Source organism: Mytilus edulis, chromosome 4 (genome assembly GCF_963676685.1).
Source record: "Mytilus edulis chromosome 4, xbMytEdul2.2, whole genome shotgun sequence".
Classification (NCBI taxonomy): Eukaryota; Metazoa; Mollusca; class Bivalvia; order Mytilida; family Mytilidae; genus Mytilus; species Mytilus edulis.
Genome location: NC_092347.1, coordinates 27,010,998 through 27,035,212, shown reverse-complemented (window position 1 = coordinate 27,035,212; position 24,215 = coordinate 27,010,998). Strand labels below are relative to the sequence as shown.

The 24,215-nt window shown below is 32.9% G+C and overlaps 2 protein-coding genes across 3 annotated transcripts; one reads left to right on the top strand and one right to left on the bottom strand.

The window, feature by feature from the left end:
- The first annotated feature begins 678 nt into the window (after window positions 1-678).
- Window positions 679-23,124, top strand: LOC139521802 (RAB6A-GEF complex partner protein 2-like). Of its 2 annotated transcripts, none has more exons than XM_071315435.1 (9): window positions 679-765; window positions 10,996-11,128; window positions 12,326-12,474; window positions 13,364-13,447; window positions 14,687-14,836; window positions 16,864-17,004; window positions 20,020-20,147; window positions 21,790-21,967; window positions 22,346-23,124. In XM_071315435.1, the coding sequence occupies exons 2-9, from the start codon at window positions 11,028-11,030 to the stop codon at window positions 22,567-22,569; spliced, it is 1,155 nt and encodes a 384-aa protein (XP_071171536.1). In that variant the 5' UTR covers window positions 679-765; window positions 10,996-11,027; the 3' UTR covers window positions 22,570-23,124. The 2 variants fall into 2 exon arrangements, with proteins under 2 accessions (XP_071171536.1, XP_071171537.1); XM_071315436.1 differs by having other exon boundaries at window positions 687-751.
- LOC139521316 (craniofacial development protein 2-like) lies at window positions 8,316-9,011 on the bottom strand. The gene has a single exon (XM_071314795.1). It carries the CDS (start codon window positions 9,009-9,011, stop codon window positions 8,316-8,318), a length of 696 nt encoding a protein of 231 aa, XP_071170896.1.
- Window positions 23,125-24,215: the final 1,091 nt, after the last annotated feature.

The window sequence follows — 24,215 nt, the reverse complement described above, 5'->3', positions numbered from 1 at the left end:
AAAATATATTTTTTCTAAATACCAAATATTTGTGTTTAGGCAACAATTTCTAAACCTAGCCATTGAAGGGGAAATTACTTTTATATTAAGGATTTTACACTGGGACGATAGTAAAAAAAAAATAATACTTGTAGCAAGGAAACACGTACGGCCGGTGACACTTATTTTCTTTTAATTTTCTTAAAAGCATATTATCAAACCTATCTTCTCATATTTCATTTCCAAATTTTATCGGCATAGGTTTCTTTTTATTCACCAAAATATATATTAATGTTTTGTTTTTTTTCATTTGCAATTTTTAACGACTTGTAGCTTGAAAAATAGCACGTGACCAATACTTTTTATTTTTTAATTTTTTGGTAAAATCTTAATTTTAGCCAAAAATAATGAAATTCTATGTGAAGAATTATATACCGCTGATCCACCTTAAATAGTTTTTTCAAGTTTTTATTAAATCAGGAAAATCAATACAAGTATAATGATGTCTTCCCCCACATTAACATGATATTACATCACATAAATAAATATATATTATGTATGACAAAATATCAAATCAAGGTTAAATGATCTTAAATGAATAAAATTACTGACTGTGAGCTCAATTTCCAATTTGTGCCGATAAAACCGAAGGGACGAACTGACTCTCAACTGATTTCCGTTTCTCCTTTTATTTCCGAACTTGTTTATTTATTAGAATTGCCTTGTCAAAAATTTGACAGATGACAGAAATTTGGCGAATATAGAATAACATGTAAATGAAGTAATGTAAGGATTGGTTATACTTTCTGAATGTTACCTTTGTTTCTCGGGTCAAAACTAAGACAAACATTGATCGACTTAAGTTAAGGTTCATGTGGACCCTATGGCTAAAATGGCCGTATTTTCACCTCAATTTACTCTTGAGTACAGACAAAAAAGATCTTGCGAATCTCAAGTAATATCTCTTATACACCAACTAGCTCAAAACAACGATAAAAATATACAAACTGACTTAGTTATCATGGATTTTGCCAAAGCATTTGACAAAGTGCCACACAAACGCTTACTTTTCAAATTAAAACACTACGGCATCTCTGATCAGGCAATAAACTGGATCCAATCATTTTTATCTAACAGAACTCAAACAGTCCTTCTCGAAAACACGACATCCGAAAAAATTCCAGTAACATCAGGCGTTCCTCAGGGCACTGTACTAGGACCAATACTCTTTCTTATCTACATCAATGATTTACCTGACTACCTTAAACACAGCCAAATAAGACTCTTTGCAGACGACAGCATTATCTACCGGCCTATTACCTGCCAAAACGATTGTATTAAGCTTCAAGAAGACATAGAAGCAGCTATTAAATGGGAACACGACTGGCTCATGTCATTCCACCCTGACAAATGTAACATCTTAAGAGTCTCAACAAAGAAAAAACAAATACACTTCTATTACAACATGCACGGTCATATCCTAGAACAAGTACAATCAGCTAAATTTGGGTTTGCCCTAGTTCCTGTTCATCCTAATACCGGTTCGCCCTGAGACTGTTCGTCCTAATACCTGTTCGCCCCCAGTATGTTCGCCCTGATTTTTATTTTTTAGTATAGTGTTGCGTTGTGTGTATATAATTGCATATGTTGAAGTCAGTCTACAATTTCGCCGAATATTTACGATGTGTTATGTTGTCTATAGCTAGCTGCTACTAGGTTATACATTTTTTGTAAGTTTCTGTTCATTTCAGGACTACAAGATATTGTGACTTCAAGGTATTGATCGAGGACTAAGTTTGTAACTGTCTGTACAATGTATGTAATTACCTTACTAGGAAATAAGTTTCTGTGAATTTCAGCACTACATTAAATTTTTATGCAGTTAATCTGCATTATGCGAGCACTCTAGATTTGTGGTCTACCCAATAAATGCTGAAATACTTGCCATTGTTATTATCTAGCTGGCTACTATGTTATATATCGTCGCTGTTATGCAAAAACCTCGTATCTCAATTTTTTGCGGAAATCTTTTTATCGATTATTAAGAATTAAATATGTATGTTCCACTGAATGCGAAAATATCTGATCTTCTAACCAATCATTAACCCGAATTCTGACAAGTGACGAAAAAGTGTAGTCGGATTGGTGAGACATTTTGTTGTGCGAAAATATCATATCTCAAAAGAAAAAAAAGATGGCACTAGCAGCTGAGATTATAACAGGTTCAGTTTTGTCTAATATATTATGTATAGCTTAGAAAATACAATATAGGTGCAGAAATTTTTGCTCGCCTTGGTAATTGATTGGTTAGAAGATACGATATTTTTGCATACATTGGAACATAAATATTTAATTCTAAATAATCGATAAAAAAAATCAATTTTTATTGCCTGGTGTAAAATTATGAAAACCTTAGATACGAGGTTTTTGCATAACAGCGACGATATATAACTAATTGAACACTTTTTTAATTCTTTTAATTCTGGATTACAAAAAATATGACTAGAAAAACCTTAAATGATCGTTGAATCACCCAAAACTTTTGAAGTTGCACATAGGAAGTAGTGCTCATTAGGAATTCTTATGTAGTTTATTATCGCCTGTGCTTTTGGCTAAGATGTCAAAAAACAATTGTACGAAATATTTAATCGCCGAAAATCTTTTAAGACAAGTAGTTTAGATTTCCCAAATGGCAAAAGTCGTAGGAATATTGTTTGTAGTCAATACGTAGTACAACTACGTCAGTAGTCTATTATATAATAAGTTCAACTGTTCATGCTGTTGGCGGCAATTTCAAATTAGAAAACGAAATTCGTATCTTTTCAATTTGGAGGCAAGGGTTCAAATTAGCGGTGGTCCGAGGTCCGCGACCTTCCACTTTCTACTTGGTTACTAGCCACAACCGACGGGCCTTCCACTCTGAGACAACTTTATCACAGTTATAGTAGTCTCAGTTCCACTTGAAAGAAAATTAAAAATAGCTTTGCAAACCTTTTCGCCAAAGTCTCCAAATAAACGATCTCAAAACTTATTTTAATCATTATTATTCATGACAACGATGTCAATTTTGTTCAATCGCTAGCTATATACAGAAAATCGCCGACAAAAAATGTGTTAATACGAGTAAAATCGTATCTGACTGACAAAAACAACATTGGAACACAATGACAATGGCTGCCGTGAAAAGACAATTACAATTGCAGATCCGATTCCGGAAGCGGATAAAAGTAATTCCGGGTTTTTGGCGAATCCAGGCAGGTGACAAAATACATCTATGCATGGTAAATGAATATAAACACTAGAATTGAAAACCGAAAGATATATGTAAAAGAAAGAAAAAGCAGAAAATATTTTAAACAGAAACTCGAAATTACTTTTGACAAATTTTAATGTCACAAAATCCAATACAATGTGACAGCTGGGAGCAGTATATCTATGCATGTATATATAGCTAACAATATATATGTTCCTGGTCACAGTATAATTTTTCTTTATCAGTGATAAATGTTGATAATGCATGTAAGATGCTTTTAAAGTGTAAACATATTACTGCAATTTTGAAGGGGTATTTTTTTTCTCAATTTTGAAGGGTCAGTTAAAGTAGCTGGAAGATTCTTACTTTATTTTCACAAATAACTACCTGAATGTAGGCAAATCATATGTTATATAGGTGGCGTCCTTTGGACCACTCTACCCCCTCCTGTTTGATAACTTTGAAACTGATGAGATCCCCACCTCTCAACCATATACATTCATGTATGGGACTATATATATAACTAATCAAATGAAATATAAGGGGAGTCCATGGGGTGACCCAACCCCTCCTGTTTGGGAACTTACGAAACGGTCCAGATCCCCACCCCTAAACAATATATATTCATGTATGGGACAATATAACAAATCAAATGAAATATAGGGGAAGTCCCTGGGGTCATCCTATCCCTTCATGTTTGAGAACATGAAAACCCTTGAGATCCCCACCCTAAACCATATATATTCATGTATGACAGTATGGAACAATATAACAAATCAAATGAAATATAGGGGAAGTCGCTGGGGTCACCCTACCCCTTCCTGTTTGAGAACTTGAAAACCCTCGAGATCCCCACCCCTAAACCATATATATTCATGTATGGGACAATATAACAAATCATTTAAATTTACTAAGGGCAGGTCAGTCAGACCTCACCTTTGATCCTTGTAGTAGTGAACATTTGTCTGATTTGTGTCGCATAACTATTGTACTATAGAACACATACTCAGTTTTCTTTACAGGGAAACCAGTCCATTCATACTATTACATGTTCGTATTAAGTCAACACGTACTACTAACAGTCAATTAAAACCAAGTGGCAACGTTAACTACCAACTAGAACAACTACAATCATTGCGAACTTGTACCACTGCAGACTCACCATAAAAAATATACATTTATATATTCATTGCTATTGAAACCTTGATAACATATAAATTATTTGCCTTAATAATTAATTCATTAAATAAACATAAATGTACAATATATGAATATTAATTCCACATCAGAGGCGGATTTAGAGGGTTTTTCAGTGGGCTCGCTCCCCCCTTCTATTTTTGAGAAAAAATTTGGTTGATTATATAGGGAATCACTGAAGCATGACTGGAGCAGGTCCCCTGTGAGGCAGGCAGTGGGCCCCCATTTATGAAAATTTCTGGATCCGCCACTGCACATAATTACTTTTGCCTGGTTTTTGGTTAACTGCCTTCAGCGGCTTTGATTTAAATGTAAAACAACTGAAGACTAAATTATTTGTATGACATTGCATATGTTGAAGTCTGTTTACATTCACTGAATATTTATTTATGATGTATTCTGTGTTACTGCTATTAGGAAAAAGGTTTCTCGGAATTTCAGCACTACATTGTATTTTTAAATGTAAAACAACTGGAAGACTAATCAGTCAGTATGTAATAAAATTCTACTGTTCGCGATAAAAATTTCACTGTTCGGGGGTGTTGAAATTAGTGGGGGTTATTAAATTAATGATACTTAAAGAAGTGATTTTTGGGAAGGAAATTAAGGTATGATACTTAAACAAGTGATTTTTATGTCATTATCCTAGATTCAGTACAGGGTCATTACCTGAAATGACCTGGTCATTCTAGACAACACAGATGTTGGTTCTGATAAGTTTAGAAACATAATTAGTCCCTGGATCATTAGTATTCTATATTTAAAGCTACAGTAAAATTAAATCACTTCTTCTAGTGATTATTTTGTACTACTTAAATAGGTGATTATTAAAGAAAGACAACTCTTACTTTCAACCTTTATGGAAATAATGTTACTTGAATCAGTGATTTAGAAAATCACTCATTTAAGTAAGTACCCAGACTGCTAATGTTATTATGTTGTCTTGCTGCTATGAGGATATATTTCTGTGAATTCAAAGGCTCTGGTGCTGGCCAGTTGATCTGTTCACAGGGTGTGCAAATGAATTGTAGGTCATTGCCATGTCAGGCGTCTTTGTAAGCTTGAAGAGTTATACCTAAAATTCAAATTATATATTATAAATATAATCACATGTGAACAATATAAACATCAATATAAAATAAATGACTAACAAGGAGTGACCCTTACATTGATATTTTTTATATATATAAATCTACTTGTACTAGGACATAATACTAAATATGAGAAAACATTCATACTAACTTAGTTATATATATTCAGGGTTCTCACTAAGGCGAGTCCATGAGTCCTGGACTCATCAAAATCTGTCTGGACTCACCATATTCCAAACTGGTGAGTCCACGGATGCATCAAGATTGAAATATTTTGTATAAACTGAACATAGTTAAACACAAATATCATCATTTAAGAGCAAAAGTTTAAAAGTGATCTGAATTTAATGTCATTTCATTGCTCTGTTAGGAAATGGAGACTAAAATATTACATTATATTGCAATAAAATATTTTCTTCTTGCTGTTGGACTCATCGTGGCTAAAAATGACAAGTCCCTGGACTCGCCTTCAAAAATGCTTAGCAAGAACCCTGTATATTGTCTTATTTTATCTTTCTATAGTTACTTTAGCTCATTAATTATATATGGATATGTATATATACTTACTTACTTAGTCCTTGTTATGCCTTTTGGCACATAGGGCAAGGACAAGTTGCCGCCACTCCTCTCTGTTTTCTGCTTTTTTCTCAATAGTTCCCCAGGTGTAACCTCTCTCTTTCATCTCTGTTTCTATTGTTCTACGCCATGTTGTTTTTGGTCGTCCTCTTTTCCTTTTTCCCTCTGGTGTCCATCTTAATGCAACTTTGGTCATGTCTCCTTGTGGTTTTCTTAGGACATGACCAAGCTATCTCCATCTTTTCTGTAGCAGAGTGGTTTCAATATCTTGGCTTTTTGTTTTCTTATGAAGATCTTCATTTGTTATTTTGTTTGGCCAGTATATCTTCATGATTCTACGTAGGCAGGTGTTATGAAAGCTGGATAACCTGTTAATGTCTTTTTAGGTCATTCTCCAGCATTCAGCTCCGTAAAGTAAAACTGATGTTACACAGCTGTTATAGATTTTCAGTTTGGTCTTTTTTCTGATTGATGGTGTTTTCCAGATGTTTCTTAGTCTGTGAAAGGCTGATCTTGCCTTGCCAATTCTAGTTTTGATGTCCTGTACAGCTCCACCTTCTGATGTTACAATACTACCTAGGTAAGTGAAGGACTGTACCAATTCCAGTTGTTCTCCATTTACTTTGATGTCTGGTGTATTAAGCATGTTTACTGTCATTATTTGTGTTTTCTTAGAGTTGATTTTAAGACCAATCATTCTGGCATTCTGTTCTAACCTCTCCGTTTTTTCTTTCATTTGATTTTCAGTATGGGATACTAATGCTAGATCATCTGCATAGTCTATATCCTCTAGGTTTGAAGTGAGTGTCCACCTTATTCCGTTGTTGGTATTTGACATTGTTGATTTCATCACCCAGTCGTCTGCAATGATAAACAAGAGAGATGACATCACACATCCTTATCTCACTCCAGATTTTACCAAAAAACTAGTGTCTTGGTCAGAGTCTACAGTGCATTTAAAGTTGTCGTAGAAGGCTTTGATGAGTTGTATTAGTTTTTCAGGAATTCCATAGCTTTTTAAGATGGTCCATAATCCCTGTCTGTGTAAGCTGTCAAAAGCCTTTTCAAAATCTACAAAGTTGATGATTATTTTTCTTTGCCATTCTGTACATTGTTCCAGGATGTTTCTGAGGACAAATATGTGGTCTATACAGCTTCGTCCTTGTCTTAAACCTGCCTGTTCTTGTCGCAGTGTTCTGTCTATAGCTGTTTTAATTCGTGAAATTAGGATTTTGCAAAATACTTTGCTAGGAATAGAGAGAAGAGTGATACCTCTCCAGTTATTGCAATTAGTAAGATCACCTTTTTTTGGTATCCTTATGATGTCACCTTCGGACCAGTTGTCTGGTATGATGTTGTTCTCCCAAATTTCTTTAAAAACTGGGTAAAGGATATCTGATGTTTGCTTAACATCAGCTTTAAAGAGTTCAGCATTTAATTGATCAATGCCTGGTGCCTTTCTATTCCTTAAACTTTTTAGTGCTCTCTGGATTTCTAGTTTGGTTGGCGTATAAAGATCTATATCTAATTCTAATGGTGTTTCTGTGATATCGATGCTAACTGTATTTTCTGGTTCTTTTCTATTGAGAACTTCTTGAAAATGTTCTTTCCATCTTTCCTTTTGTTCTTTTTCAGATGATAATGTGCTGTTTTGTTTGTCTTTAATTGGCATGCTCTTATTAGTTTTCTTGTTGCATAGCTGTTTTACAACTTGGTTAACCTGTCCCATTCTCTGGTTGGATGCAGCATCTTCTGCTTCTTTTGCAAGGTCTTCTGTATACTTTCTTTTGTCACTTCGTGTTGCTTTCTTCACTTTCTTATTGCATTCTGAGTATTCCTTCCTCAGCTTATCTTTTATTCTTTCTGAATAAGTCTGACAGAGTTTGTTGTTTATTTCTTTTCTTTCATCAATCAATTTCCATGTTCCTTGTGTAATCCATTCTTTATGTATTTGTCTTTTATAGCCAAGGACTTTTTCACTGGTTTCTTTGTATATTTCTTCTACTTTTAGCCATTTGTTGTTTATCGATGCTGGTTCTGATGTTTCTTCTATTGTGTCTTCTAGGACCTGAAATCTGTTCTTTATCTGCAGGTTAAATTCTTGTTTTACTTTGCAATTGGTGTCTTGCAATTTATTTATATCAAATTTTCTTTTAATGGTTGTTGGTGAAGACATCTTTTTAAGTTTCAACTTTATGTTGGCTGTTATTAGAAAGTGATCATGCACTTGCAATGTCAGCTCCTCTCTTTGCTCTGACATCTTGTAAGGATCTTTTCCATTTTCCATTGATCATAATGTGGTCTATTTGATTTTTGTCTCTTCCATTTGGTGAGTTCCAAGTTAGCTTGTGAATGTCTTTGTGTGGGAAGATGGTTCCACCAATTACTAAGTTGTTAATTCCACAAAAGTCAACCAGAAGTTCTCCATTTTCATTCATTTGCCCACATCCATATTTACCCATTACTCTTTCATTTCCTGTATTATCGTTGCCAACCTTTGCATTTAAATCACCCATTACAATTGTCAAATCATGTGTTGGTACTTTTCTGATCTCAGCTTGCAAGGTGTTATAGAATTCAGTTTTTACTTCCTCTTCCGCTTCATTTGTTGGTGCATAGCACTGAATAAAAGTTACTTTGCCTTTCTTTACATGGAAACGGGCTCTTATAATTCTTTCATTTACAGGATTGTACTCAATAAGTGATTTTGCTGTTTGTTTGTTCATAATTATAGCAACACCTTGTTGATGCTTGTTGTCTGTCCTTCCAGAATGTATGATTGTTTCTCCTGATCTTGCTATAGACTTTCCACAACCTGTCCATCTACATTCACTAATGCCTAGTACAAAATGTAAGTGGAGCTTATAATTTTTCATTTCATTTAAAATTTGTGCTTGTTTTCCTGTTTCATACATTGTACGAACATTCCAACATCATACCTTCAGTTTTGTTCTCGTGTTCAGAATACCATTCCTGCTGCTAGCTTCCTCTTGGCTTTCACTGGCACCATTCATACTTGCATGTGATTGCTGGTATTCCGAGTGTCCGAGACGAGTTAAGTTTCTTGTCCTTGTTTCCGTTACTGTTTGTTTTTTTGCGAGACGAGATAGTTGGTCTTGTGCTCAACCCCCAACCTGGAGGACCAGGAGATTTTCTTTCAAGGTTCTCTTCCTTTAGATCAGTTGTCGTCCCCGACTATGAGTCATGATCTACCCATGTTTCAATTCAGAGTTATCTCTCCTAGATAGATAGTCATCCCTGACTACGACCTCTATCTGACCGTTTATTTTCCCATAACTGGGGCAAGGTTGATGAGTGCTAGGGCGTATCCACACACCAATGGGTCTACACACTGCATCTCTAGGGTCCTTGCTACTGCGAGATCTCCAACAGATTAGCCTGACTAACTAAGTAATCAGTATCCATGTGTTACCACGAGGAGGATTCTGCTGGAGTCTGGATAATACAGAGGCTATGTACTGGCAGGAAAGGCTTACACACTCGGCTTTCTTTTCACAATAAATTGCTAGCCAGCGGCATAAGACATCCACAAGGGACAGTCCCATACACTAGACGCATGATATTACCCTGTGGTATACACCACCAACACATGGATATGTATATATATCCTTGTTTAATACCTGATGATAGTTGCAACAAAATTTTATATTTATAAATTGAAAAACTTACCAGTGCCACATAATCTATGTTGCCATCTCTCACATACGTCACATGATACTGCATGTTGAAAAGGTCGGACCTCTCTGTCACAAGAAATACACATGTACATTTACACTTCCATAGTTTATGGAAAAATGCAGCGGTTCCATAATCCACTTCCATATACATGTATAACAAATTTGTCAAAACACACTTGAGATCAAAGAACCACCAATTGGCATATAATGGTATAGACCAATTGATGTATAATTCTTTGTTTTTCAAACCAAATTATTCAACCAAAATGGAGCATTGATTTCTTAAAACCATATTATTGTATGAAAACATGTCAAACATTCCTTGGTTAGTATAGTGATATAACATATTGCATTTAATGAATAATTGTATTTGCAGTTTCTTCTATTGTTACATGTATCTTGTCAATTCTTGATTGGCAAATTTACCTGTAATCACCTGTCAATGGACATCAATACTGTATATATGCAGTCATGTGATTATGAGTACAACTCCATATTTTATTACACAAAAATTACATTATACATCAATTGGTCTATACAAATATATGTCAATTGGTGGATTATACATCAATTGAGGTATAATACACCAATTGGTGGTTATTCCTGATCTGTTAAAGTGGGATAAAGCCTTTATTATTTTATGGAACACACTGAAGTATGATTCCCAATATGCTTACATCTTGTAAGTGTGTTTGTTCATGACAGTATAAATGCCTGCAGTGTTTTATTGTGTTATTATGTTGATGAAAGCAGTTTGTTCAAACATAAAGGACATGCCGATAAACAAGATTGTTTTTTCACTAGACAGTCAGTGGTACTGCAAGTGATTTCAGTGATTTTTCAAGAAAGAAAGAAAGAAAGAAAGACAAATGATCCCAATCTGGAACATTTTTGGTCGGTGCTAAAAAAAAAGTCAGCACACTAGTAATTCACTTTTCACTGTATTTAAAAGAAATTAAGGTCAGTGAGTCTATGGTCCTAGACTTAACTTTTGGTAGCCCTTTTTGTGCTCGAATAAAAATGAACAGGCAAAAATAAAGTGTCATGAATAAATAAATGTGCATTATAACTGTGCACCAAAAAAAGAAAGATTCAAGAATATTCCTTTAGCCTGCCCTGTATAGGATTTTGCATAACTTTTTAGAGATCAAAATTACTCAATGGTACATTTTTAAAAAAATGTATTCTATATCTTCTTCAGATATAGATGAAACGTGATATAAATTAGTTGAGATGATAGAAGTATCAGCCTGTTTGCCAAGAGGGTCTGTATACCTAGCTGGTGAAACTGTCAAAAGTCAGATTACCTTCAGTAACACCTCACAAAATCCAAGGTTTGTAGTATATATATTATATATGTTCTCTTATAGATGATTTATAAGTTTTACAGGTTTTAGTTTGTAACCTGGATATGTTTTCTCTTAATGAATTTATGAATTTCGAACAGCAGTATACCACTGTTGCCTTTATTTACATTAGATTATTAATTATAATATTTTTAGTTGTTAATTTACCTTCAATACTTTTTTATTAACACATGCACCAAACCACCAAATCTAATTATTAATTATAACTATATATATTTTCATTGTTAAATGTATTCATTAATATTGATTTACATTTAAAACCAAGTTTGATAACCCTTACAATGGTCTACTGATGTTGTTCATAACCCATAATATGATAGTGCCACACTCTCAACTATTGCAAATATACCATTACCATGATTACAAGCTGTGTACAGGTGTATTGGTATCTAAGTTCATTCCCCTCAATGCTTTACAAGGGGAGATCATTATTCACTCTTGTTGATCCAAAATTTTTGACATTAATGTGAAAAATGCGACAGGGTGAGTTTCACAGTAAAAACTTGCATTTTGAAAACTGATACATAGATCTTTATTCATATTTTAATGTAACGGCAATTATAAAACTTGCAAGTTTATCCATTCATGAAAAAAGGCAATAATTTCTGGAAACATATTGTTTGCACATAAATAAAATTACATTTTTATAGATTTTGTTGAATACCCTTGTACAATGCATAGGCAACACCCATACAATATTTTGTGTTTATTCATAGTGAATTAGTGATACTGTTAGTCTAACGTGGTCTAGTGTACAGATATTATGTGTTTATTTATAGTGATACAGATAGTCTAACGTGGTCTAGTGTACAGATATTATGTGTTTATTTATAGTGATACCGATAGTCTAACGTGGTCTAGTGTACAGATATTATGTGTTTATTTATAGTGATACAGATAGTCTAACATGGTCTAGTGTACAGATATTATGTGTTTATTTATAGTGATACAGATAGTCTAACATGGTCTAGTGTACAGATATTATGTGTTTATTTATAGTGATACAGATAGTCTAACATGGTCTAGTGTACAGATATTATGTGTTTATTTATAGTGATACAGATAGTCTAACCTGGTCTAGTGTACATATATTATGTGTTTATTTATAGTGATACAGATAGTCTAACATGGTCTAGTGTACAGATATTATGTGTTTATTTATAGTGATACAGATAGTCTAGCCTGGTCTAGTGTACAGATAATATGTCAGTGTTCTGTGAGTGAATCAAGGGTGCACCTTCCTAAGTCACAGCAACTGTCAACAGAAGAAGTGTCAACTACTGGGTGTGACACATCTTTTGTACCCAATAAAGGTAAACTATACATAACTTTATGTAAGTATAATTTTTGTCTTTCCTTGACAAAGTTGCAAAGTAGGGACTTGGAATTTGTAGCAGCTGAAGTTGGTGATTAGGTCAGTATAATGGTAACTACTTATGGTAAGTCAATGATATTTGATATACAACTTTACTACTTAACATTGGCATTTCTTATTTACACAGAGATTTACGTCCATGAGATGTATCTCGGTGTTAACTGTTTATTAAATTTAAACATAAATTTAACATACATTGTAATTCACAGTTTTATAGACATTTAAACATGTGATGATCAATGTTTTTTAAGAGACAAATACCAAAGTTACCTATGTAAAACAAAAACCTTTTCCTGCCAAAAACAACAGTTAGTAAAGTGCACATTGTTATTTTTCCAAATGATTTTTTGAAATTCCTGCTTCAGATATTCTGTAAATCAACTAATTTTTTGCAAGCAATTTATTTCCACAACTTTTGCAAGTAGATAAATAATGTGAATATCATGAATATAAATCATCGCAAAAATTTAAAAGTGGGATCTTTTATATCTAACTACATCAAGTAAATTTGAAAATTGTGAAATTATATTGTCACAAGTGGGCTAAAAAGGGCTTAATGCGAGACTGTTATACTAGGTTGAAATGATATATTTAGGCACACACTCACACCACTTGACCATCATAACAATGATATATTTAGGCAGACACTCACACCACTTGACCATCATAACATTAGTACAAAGGTTTAATTAATTGATCTGGTAGCCACTCAGATCATTTGACCTTAGTAAATAAAAATGATAAACCCAATTTAAATCATCTGTTTTGTTACTGGTATATATATGTACATGCATGTTAGGGTTGTCTACATTCTGTATGTTTTATAGGTGAACGTGGACTAACAGTTTTATCAACAAAGCCCAGGATATTGTTCTGTGATCTGAAACTTGTAGCTGGAGAATCAAAGTCATGTAAGATAAAGCAGCAATACTACATACAAATTTATACAATTTGATTTCTTATGTGATATTTTTAGATATAAGAAGATGTGGTATGAGTGCCAATGAGACAACTCTCCATCCAAATCACAATTTGTAAAAGTAACCCTTTATAGGTCAAAGTACTGTCTTCAACACGGAGCCTTGGCTTACACCAAACAGCAAGCTATAAAGGGCTCCAAAAATGACTAGAGTAAAACCATTCAAACGGAAAACCAAGGGTCTAATCTATATGAGAAACGAGAAAACTTATGAACCTCATCAACAAAAGACAACTACTAAACATCAGATTCTTCACTAAGACATATAAGAACAGGTGCAAACAAATGCAGCGGGTTTAAACATTTTAGTAGGTTCTAACCGTCACCCTTATCTGAAACAATAGTGTAACATCACAACATAAAAACATTTGCCTAAATATGTATATATATATGTATACAAATATTTGATGAAAATGCAGAAAATCAGTATATTGCTGATTACAAAACTATTATTAAATAAAGATTTTGACTCTTCCAGTAAAATTGATCAGGAGATTATATGTAAATAAGACTGCATCCTTACAGTAGGCATACAATGTCTATTTATGCTGATATCATCCAATAAATCAATGATTAGTTAAGATTCTTTCAATTTTGTTAGTCATCTTCAAAAGAGCAAAACTCTACTGTTCATCTCAGAAACCTAGACTCTGTTTGCATAACGGGAGAGGTTGTAAAAGATATTATGTTTTGTTTATAAATTGTATATGTAATGTCGCTATTGGACGAGTTTACTAGATTAAACCAAAGGCATATACAAATGCTTAATACCATTGATGGTACCATCTTTAATCAAACACATCAGGTCTTGCACATATTCATTACATAGATTCTCTTAAAGATAAGCACACAGCAACATTCAATGTAAGGATAGATAACTCTTACTTATTTATAATGTCGCTATTACAGTATATGAACTTATGAAGATGTGATACCTGACAAGTCCACCTGTCTGTAATATAAAAAACTGGCTTTTAAATAATGTTTCATTTTATTTTTTAGTTATATATGAAGATGTGATACTGTAGACTCTTGATCTTCCTGATAAAGGACAGATTTATAAATAATGTTTCATTTTATTTTTTAGTTATATATGAAGATGTGATACCTGTAGACTATTGATCTTCCTGATAAAGGACAGATTTATAAATAATGTTTCATTTATTTTTAGTTATATATGAAGATGTAATACCTGTGGACTCTCCACCTTCCTATAAAGGCCAGGCGGTGAAGTATTCTTACAAAGTTACAATTGGTGCACAGAAATTTAATCAGCCAACAAAACTTATCAGAATGCCATTTAGAGTTATGGTATTACACGGTAAAGAAAACACAAATTTATACTAAATTGATTATTTTCATGAGGTTTGATATTTGCATTTTCTGTTTTTCTATTTTTTACCTTTTTTGAAAGATCAAATTTACCCCAACAGATATTTTCAAGATTTTTCCTTATTGGATTGGATCTTCTGCATTTGCAATACAGTACATGTATTAGCAAATTACAATTCTTTTTGAAGGCAGCGCATAGAAAGTGAATAAGATGAATAAGAACACAATGGTTTAGAATAAATAGATTCACTGTGTTGTATAACAACAGAGGATATTAGTGAGTTGTATTGTATATGTTCAAAGCAGACAAAGATAAGGGTAAAACATAATAGAAAAGACCTACAACTCTCTTGTGTTAAAGAAATGTGTTAGTACAATTTGCCTTGAAATTAAAATCATAAAATTATCAAAGCATTTATTATACATGATAGTTAGGGCCAAGCTGAATGACTCCCATCTCAATGATGTCTAGTTAGAGATGTTGACATAATATCATGTTATTTTGTATGATTTAGGTTTAAATGATATAAGTGTGTACACAGAGGGAGTATATCATGTTATCTTGTATGATTCAGGTTTAAATGATATAAGTGTGTACACAGAGGGAGTATATAATGTTATGTTGTATGATTTAGGTTTAAATTATATAAGTGTGTACACAGAGGGAGTATATCATGTTATCTTGTATGATTCAGGTTTAAATGATATAAGTGTGTACACAGAGGGAGTATATCATGTTATCTTGTATAATTTAGGTTTAAGGTGGTATGGGAGTCTAAAATAAAAATGATAGAATTTGTTCATACTTTGTCAAAACGTTGTATCTATTGATACATGTTGAAAAATATAATAAAAATGATAGGTCACTGCGCATTTTCTCAAGCTACAGGACGGGACAAAATGACACATTTTGTATGGATTATACAGGTAAAAACCCCATTTTGTGATTAGAAACTAAACAAAATAATAGAATTGTTAAATACTTCAGGAAAAGATAGCTTTCAGACACTGCTTTGAGAATATCAAAAGAAAAGATAGGGTCACCGTACGTTTTTTCCGGCTAAAATACAAAATAGGAAAATTCCATACAGAATCCTTCAGAAAATGCACTTTTTTAGAGTTACCTCCCCTTAAAATGCCAATTTAAAAAAAAAACAACAAAAAAACAACCAAAAATAATTAACATTTGCAAAAATATCATTATTTAGAAGTTATATTCTTATAAATTGGTACTTTTAAATGAAAATGTACATTAAACATTTGCATTCCTGCATCAAATTTTGCTAACTTGATGGAAAATCTGGACCTTTGATTCTCTGTTTTTTACAATCCAAGATGGAGGAAGACACCCATACCACCTTAAATGATATAAGTGTGTACACAGAGGGAGTATATCATGTTATCTTGTATGATTCAGGTTTAAATTATATAAGTGTGTACACAGAGGGAGTATATCATGTTGTCTTGTATGATTCAGGTTTAAATGATATAAGCGTGTACACAGAGGGAGTATATCATGTTATCTTGTATGATTCAGGTTTAAATGATATAAGTGTGTACACAGAGGGAGTATATCATGTTATCTTGTATGATTCAGGTTTAAATGATATAAGTGTGTACACAGAGGGAGTATATCATGTTATCTTGTATGATTCAGGTTTAAATGATATAAGTGTGTACACAGAGGGAGTATATCATGTTATCTTGTATGATTCAGGTTTAAATGATATAAGTGTGTACACAAAGGAGTATATCATGTTATCTTGTATGATTCAGGTTTAAATGATATAAGTGTGTATACAGGGGGAGTATATCATGTTATCTTGTATGATTCAGGTTTAAATGATATAAGTGTGTACACAGAGGGAGTATATCATGTTATCTTGTATGATTCAGGTTTAAATTATATAAGTGTGTACACAGAGGGAGTATATCATGTTATCTTGTATGATTCAGGTTTAAATGATATAAGTGTGTACACAGAGGGAGTATATCATGTTATCTTGTATGATTCAGGTTTAAATGATATAAGTGTGTACACAGAGGGAGAAGAGGTATCACCCTCAAATCCATTCCTTAAACCTCAGCAGTCAGAGAACTCGCTACTAGATATTGCCATGCAGGTTTTATCAACAGTTACAGCAAGAAAAGCACCACGTAAGTTTGATCAACATTTAGTGTCTACTGAAAGGAAAAACAAAACAACAGCAGCTTGAAGTTGAAGGTCGTTGTGAAAAGTGTATGTTAACTTATAGGGCCAATTAAAATTAATTGATAGATTTTCATCCCCGCCCGCCCCTCTGAAATCTTCCCGCCCCGATTTTTTTTATTTTTGAAAAAATTTTGATTTCCGGATTTTGTTCATTTCCGTTACCGGTAACCGTTGATAATTTCCCTTCATGTAAAACTTCCTGTTTTAAAATACGGTTTTTCGTATTTCTCAGAGTATTCTTACTAAAATCATTAAGTCGATATATTCTGATCTATGATGATAACATCATTTACCGAGAATAGAGATTGATTACGAGAAGGGCATGAAATATTCGGGTTACGAGTAATATGCTGTGTCCAAAAACGCAAATCGCCGTATGTCACAAATGACATAAATGTTTGTGAATAAGGGAGCTACCATTTGATTTTTATGGGGGGGGGGGCTAGGATGAAATTTAAAAAATATAGGCAGGACAGGAGTTTTGAGTAAAAAAAAAAAGGCAGGATGAGACACTTGCTATAAAAAAAAGTCAGGACGACAATTGAGGTAAAAAAAAGTCTGGATAAACTAAAAAAAAAAATATGCAGGACCGAACAGAGTGAAAAATAAAAAGGCAGGACAGAGATTACAGCTAAAAAAATTTCATCCTAGCCCCCCCATAAAAATCAAATGGTAGCTCCCTAAAACACCTTGGATTTATTTTATTTATACAATGACTTTGTGTCAAGAAATTTGAACTGTGAATGAAACCCAAAAGCGTAAGAATCGTGGAACACATTTGACTGGAATAAAGAAATTGACACAAGCATGAACTTTTTAGATTGGTGACGGTATATTGAGTTCAGAAAATCGACAAACATACGCATTTTTTATTTATTAATTTATAGCAAGCTCTTAGATTAAGATTTAGCCATGCCTTTCGTTTTTTGTAGAAAAACAGCAAACATCCTCTGTCACAATACTGACGATAGAGTCATTAAACAACTTTATGTTTTACATTGTAATTATATTTGCATCTTGCATACTAAGGACCAACCCTATTATTTCAACACTGTTTAAGTTTTCATTTTATTCTGTACTTATCGTACTCGTGTTGCATACCAATGCATTTGCTTCATTTTATTAGGACAACAAAACATTGCTTAGAAAGCAAAATACATTTGATGGAGGTAGTCCAAATGAAGAGAGCATTTCTCCTCATTTCTGCTGTTTACTATAAAATAGGTATCTAAAGCAGCAATTACATGAGTAACAGTGATTGCCAATCAGAGATATATATTTACGAATTTGAAAAAGCGGCACCAGCATATGGAGTATATGTGTTTCAATTGATACGTTACTCTAGAGCTAGCTCAAAGTACATTGATTTGTTGAACGAGAAATACTGCTTTCTCAAAAGTTGATAAGACAGGGCTATGAATCAATCTAATTAAAGTCATCACTCAAGCAATTTTATGGTCGTCATCATGAGCTGATTGGCCATTATGACAAAAGTGTGTCAGAAATCATATCTCAGTGATATTCTTCCTCAGTCATAATAACCTTCCATCATTACCGAACTGAACAAAGAAATAACATGACAGGAGCCGTATATGGTGCAGGAAATGCTTACCCTTCCGGAGCACCTGATTTCACTCCTGGTTTTTAGTGGAGTTCGTGTTAATTCCTACCTATTATTTGTAACTGTTGATGTAAATGTCTTTTGGTTTTATGAGTCTTTGGTTACTCCTTGGTTTTGATTGTTACTGTCTTATACAAGACACCTTATGGATGTATTTACATGATATAAGCTTATTATTACACTTGCATATATGAATAAACCGTGACCAGAAGGTTTCATATGAAATAAAATTTAAAAAATAAAATCCTCCCACCCGCCCCATTTTTTTCAAAAATTTGGATGAAAATCTACTAATTAATTTTAGTTGGCCTAGTCTGGGCAGCTTTAATTTGGTAGGCAACAAGTGTAGAATATTTCTGATCATGATATTGTACAGACTTAATTCATTATCACACCTTGGTTTGGAATAAGTTTGTCATTTGGTCAGTGAAAATGAACTCATCAAAGTTACCAGACTTAAAGTTTTGTACACCAGACATATTTTTTGTTTACCATAGATAGACGCAAAGTTTACTGTATATTTATATTTAGTTCACATATTATTATTATTTCATAGATGAACCAAAAAAAATTAAATACTATGTGTAATCATGTAATTTAGGTTATAAAACTATGGTAGGGTAAAAACATGTTTTGTAAGATCTAAGCCTTCCCCCTATACCTCAAGCAAATGGAAAAGAAACACAGCAATACTAACATTTAACATTTAAGCATAAGTAGATGTGGTATGATTTCCAATGAGACAACTCTCCACAAGAGACTAAATGACATGTTTTCATTTAATAAGTTTTTATTAATATTTAACAAGATTTTAAGGACATGTTTTCTTTATATAATAGATATAAGAAGATGTGGTATTAGTGCCAATGAGACAACTCTCAATCCAAGTTACAATTTATACAAGTAAACCATTATAGGTCAAAGTACGCCTTCATCACGGTCTTGGCTCACACTAAACAGCAAGCTATGAAGGGCCCCAAAAATGACTAGTGTACAACCATTCAAATGGGAAAACCAATGGTTGAACCTATTTGAGAAACAAGAAACAAGAAACACTTTTGAACCAGATCAACAAACAACAACTACTGTACATAGGATTCCTGACTAAGGCTTAGGGTTTAAACATTTTAATAGGTACCAACCTTCACCCTTATCTGAAAAATAGTGTAACATCCCAACATAGAAAGACACACTATAAAAAATCAATTAAAATGGCTTAACTCAATCAAAAGACATATGCATATTAACACAAGTGGCATTACACTGAATGAATAAATTTGATCTATGATACAATGTAAATACATAAGCAATAAAATAAAACAAACTTTTTTCATTTCAGATTCATACAATATTACAAATGCCAAAGGAAAAGTAGCTAAGTTTATACTTTTTAAGCAAGCCTATAAATTAGGTGAAGACATTGTAGGTGTGTTCAACTTCACAGATGGAACAATACCATGTGTCCAGGTTGGTAGAAAATAAAGATCTACAAACAATTAAATCTGTCCCAGTATGACAGAATCAAAATATAAATGGAAGAAATGAAATCCTTAGATTTGGTCAAATGTTATGAAAATTGATCAAGATTGGATATTTTCTAAAAAAAAAACTTGCATCTGGCATACCAAATACAAATTATAAACTTTGAATCATGGATGAGTTTTTGTAAGAAATTGTGATATTTGGTCACCAGTAACTAAATCCTATTTGCCATGCATACAACTGTCACTCTTATTCATAATTATTAAATGTCCCCAGATCATATCAGGCTATTGATCACTATTATATAAAGTATAAACTATTTTTATCCTGTTCACTTTTAAGATTAGTTAGCCAGAAAAAAGATATGTTCACAAGTGAAACATGTCTTTTTATATGCTTTGCAATAAGCCAGTGTGCCCCCTGTACAAAAAAAAAACATATGTTGATCTGTCATCGTCTTTAAAAGGTGTTTTTTCTCTGTTGGTTTGCTGTCTTGTGCTGTATGGCTCATATCTTCTTTTATTCAAATGGAAAATCTATTCCATGATATTATTAACTGCCACAAAATGACAACTTTTAATTTTTATGTTAATTTTAACATGATGTTCTTCCATCAAAATCTTCTCCTGTTATTTTAATTTTTAATCATTTTTATGCCCCACCTACGATAGTAGAGGGCATTATGTTTTCTGGTCTGTGTGTCCGTTCGTCCGTCCGTCTGTTCGTTCGTTCGTCCGTCTGTCCCGCTTCAGGTTAAAGTTTTTGGTCAAGGTAGTTTTTGATGAAGTTGAAGTCCAATCAACTTGAAACTTAGTATGCATGTGCCCTATGATATGATCTTTCTAATTTAAATGCCAAATTATAGTTTTGACCCCAATTTTACGGTTCACTGAACATAGAAAATGATAGTGCAAATTTCAGGTTAAAGTTTTTGGTCAAGGTAGTTTTTGATAAAGTTGAAGTCCAATCAACTTGAAACTTAGTATACATGTGCCCTATGATATGATCTTTCTAATTTAAATGCCAAATTATAGTTTTGACCCCAATTTTACGGTTCACTGAACATAGAAAATGATAGTGCAAATTTCAGGTTAAAGTTTTTGGTCAAGGTAGTTTTTGATAAAGTAGAAGTCCAATCAACTTGAAACTTAGTATACATGTTCCCTTTGATAAGATCATTCTAATTTTAATGCCAAATTAGAGAATTTATTCCAATTTCACGGTCCACTAAACATAGAAAATGATAGTGGGAGTGGGGCATCCGTGTACTGTGGACACATTCTTGTTTTATTTAATTTAGGGGGTTTCCTACACATTAATGTCCCACCTAGGGGCATTATGTTTTTAGTCTATAGATTTGTCTGTTACTTCAGGTTAAAGTTTTTGATCAATGTAGTTTTGAAATCCAATCAGCTTGAAACTTAGAACACCTGTTCCCTACAGTATGATCTTTCTAATTTTAATGCCAAATTAGAGTTTTGACCCCAATTTCCCAGTCCACTGAACATAGAAAATGATAGTGTGAGTTGGTCATCAGTACTATGGACACATTCATGTTTCTGCATGTACTTTTTGATGACAACAAATATCTTGAAAGGCTCAAATATTTTCTACTTTAATTTTTCAGTATTCTGTAACATTACAAAGTGAGGAGCAAATCTCAGAAGAATGTAGAAAGAAGCCTGGTCAAGGAACAGCTGTGACGTCTTATGTCAAACATCAGGAAATGTGTCTTCATACAGCTAAAACTCATGTCAATATACCAATACCACTCACAGCTACTCCATGCTTCATAACAGATATAGGTTAGAACTAACAAATACTCATATTAATACACCAATATCAAATTAAATACAGCTACCCAATGCTTTATAATAGATTTAGGAATGAAACTTTTAAAACTAATATAAATAATTCAAGCACATCATTGTTCCCTGCTCTAACAAATACAAAGATATGCCGGCTGAAATGATAGACCAAAACACATCAATACACTGTATCAAATGATATAAATACCAAAAATGTTCTGTTATTTTTGAACAAGCGAAGAATGATAAGATTTATTTGTATTTCTTTATAAAAATGCAAAAGGGGAGACAATTAACAGATAGAATTTTTGGAATTTATCCTACTGAATCCTACTTAGATAAATAAAATGTAACATTTATTGTTAATATTTACAGTTTGTTTGAGATGGAGACTACATTTTGAGTTCGTGACTTCAAGTGATCCAATATCTGAATCAGAAAGACCTACAAATATGGATGATTCAGCCAGCTGGAGAGGACCTGCTACTATTAATGTAGAAACAATGGTGTGGGACTTGCCTATCAAAATTTATCCCACAAGTCCAATACATGCATCATGTGTAACAATGTTAAAAAGTGGGTCATGTGTACAAATATAATTTATATATGTTTAGATAATGTTACTTTGTCAAAAGATTCATTCAGTAGAGAATATTTCACTACAAGCATTTGCCATAATGTATTCAGTAAACAAAGAAATATGTGCAGTATGATATATAAAGAACAAATGTGTGTACATGTCTATGGCTCTGTGTTGAAGACTGAAGGCTCTGTGTTGAAGACTGAACTTTGACCTATAATATGGCATACTTTTACCAATTGAGATTTGGATTGAGAATACGTGTAGAGTTGTCTCATTGGCACTCATACAACATCTTCTTATATCTACTTTGTGAAAAAATGTAATATAAATGTACCGTCAAATACATAAAGGTACATCTTTCATTTGTAGTGTTTCATCTAGTAAAAGGGGAAATAAGTTAGATGGTCATAAGTAAAAACATGATGATCTTAACTGATCTTTACTGTCATGCAATACACATTTCTAAATGTAGTTGGATGTTATGTGTTCAAACACATAATACATATGTTTTTATTTAAGACAGAAGTTGTATTTAACTATTAAAGTGTGTTTGCTACACATTTTCTTGTAACCTCAAATTGTTTTGTTTTTGTTGTTGTCAAAAAGGTTATACATATTTAGGCAAAGCAGCCCTTTATTTCTCAATATAAATTTTAAAACAGACATCTTGAATACATTGACCAGATATTCTCAAAGGAGCAGTGTATGTTTTAAACATCAATTATTTGAGTAAACAGGCGCGGATCCAGCCATTTTAAAAAGGGGGGTTCCCAACCCAGAGTAAAAGGGGGGGGGGGGTTCCAACTTTATGCTCCCATTCAAATGCATTGATCAGCCAAAAAAAAAAAAACTGGAACCCCCCCCCCCCCCCCCTGGATCCGCCACTGGTAAATCTTGTGTATATGTATTGCTTAGTGTTTTAATTTTGTAAGTATAATTTTTTTACCTTTGTCATCATTTGATAGGTGAAGCAACCCTTCTCCAATTGAAATGTTGGTCCAAAAGTTAAGAATTTAATATATAAAGAATATTTCAGAAAAAATGTTTGTGGTGAAGGGTCAGTGCAACTTAAACTTTCAGAAAACTGTCATAAACTATGGCAAATTATGCAATAAATAAAACATAATATGAGAAAAAGGACTACAGTACTTCATTTTGTTTATTGAATACTTACGTTTATGTAGGGTTCACCTGACCTTGACATCATTTTCTGGAACAGTGATTAACATTAAGTTTTTTTTATTTCACACATCAACTCAATAGTTCAAGGCCATGGTCAATGTAAGGTTATCATTGTTGCATGCATTTTTTAGTTATTATGAGAAGTATGTTAATCATATTTGGTGTATGGAATGATTAAAAGAATTAAGGGGCTCGCGGGTCTAAATCTATTTTTTTATTTAATATAGGATTTCTCCATATTTTTCTATAAATGAACTTTATCTTATACTTAAAAGAAAAATGAAATTAAAAAATGGGGTCACCGTTCATTTACGCTAACAATCTTCCATTTAAAAATGCATACACTTTTGTTATTGTCCTTTTTTTTCTGTTGAACTAATAGGAAAAATAACGGTAATATTGAAATAAAAAAAGAACTTAATTACAGAAATCGCTTAAATTTTACAATTATTTAGTTTATGTACAGCTTATTTGAAAACA

Coding starts and splice junctions, on each gene's coding strand:
- LOC139521316 (XM_071314795.1), bottom strand. CDS start 9,011: ATGTATGAAACAGGAAAACAAGCACAAATTTTAAATGAAATGAAAAAT.
- LOC139521802 (XM_071315435.1), top strand. CDS start 11,028: ATGATAGAAGTATCAGCCTGTTTGCCAAGAGGGTCTGTATACCTAGCT. Junction 11,129..12,325: donor AACACCTCACAAAATCCAAG/GTTTGTAGTATA, acceptor GTTTATTTATAG/TGATACAGATAGTCTAGCCT. Junction 21,968..22,345: donor ATGCTTCATAACAGATATAG/GTTAGAACTAAC, acceptor TAATATTTACAG/TTTGTTTGAGATGGAGACTA.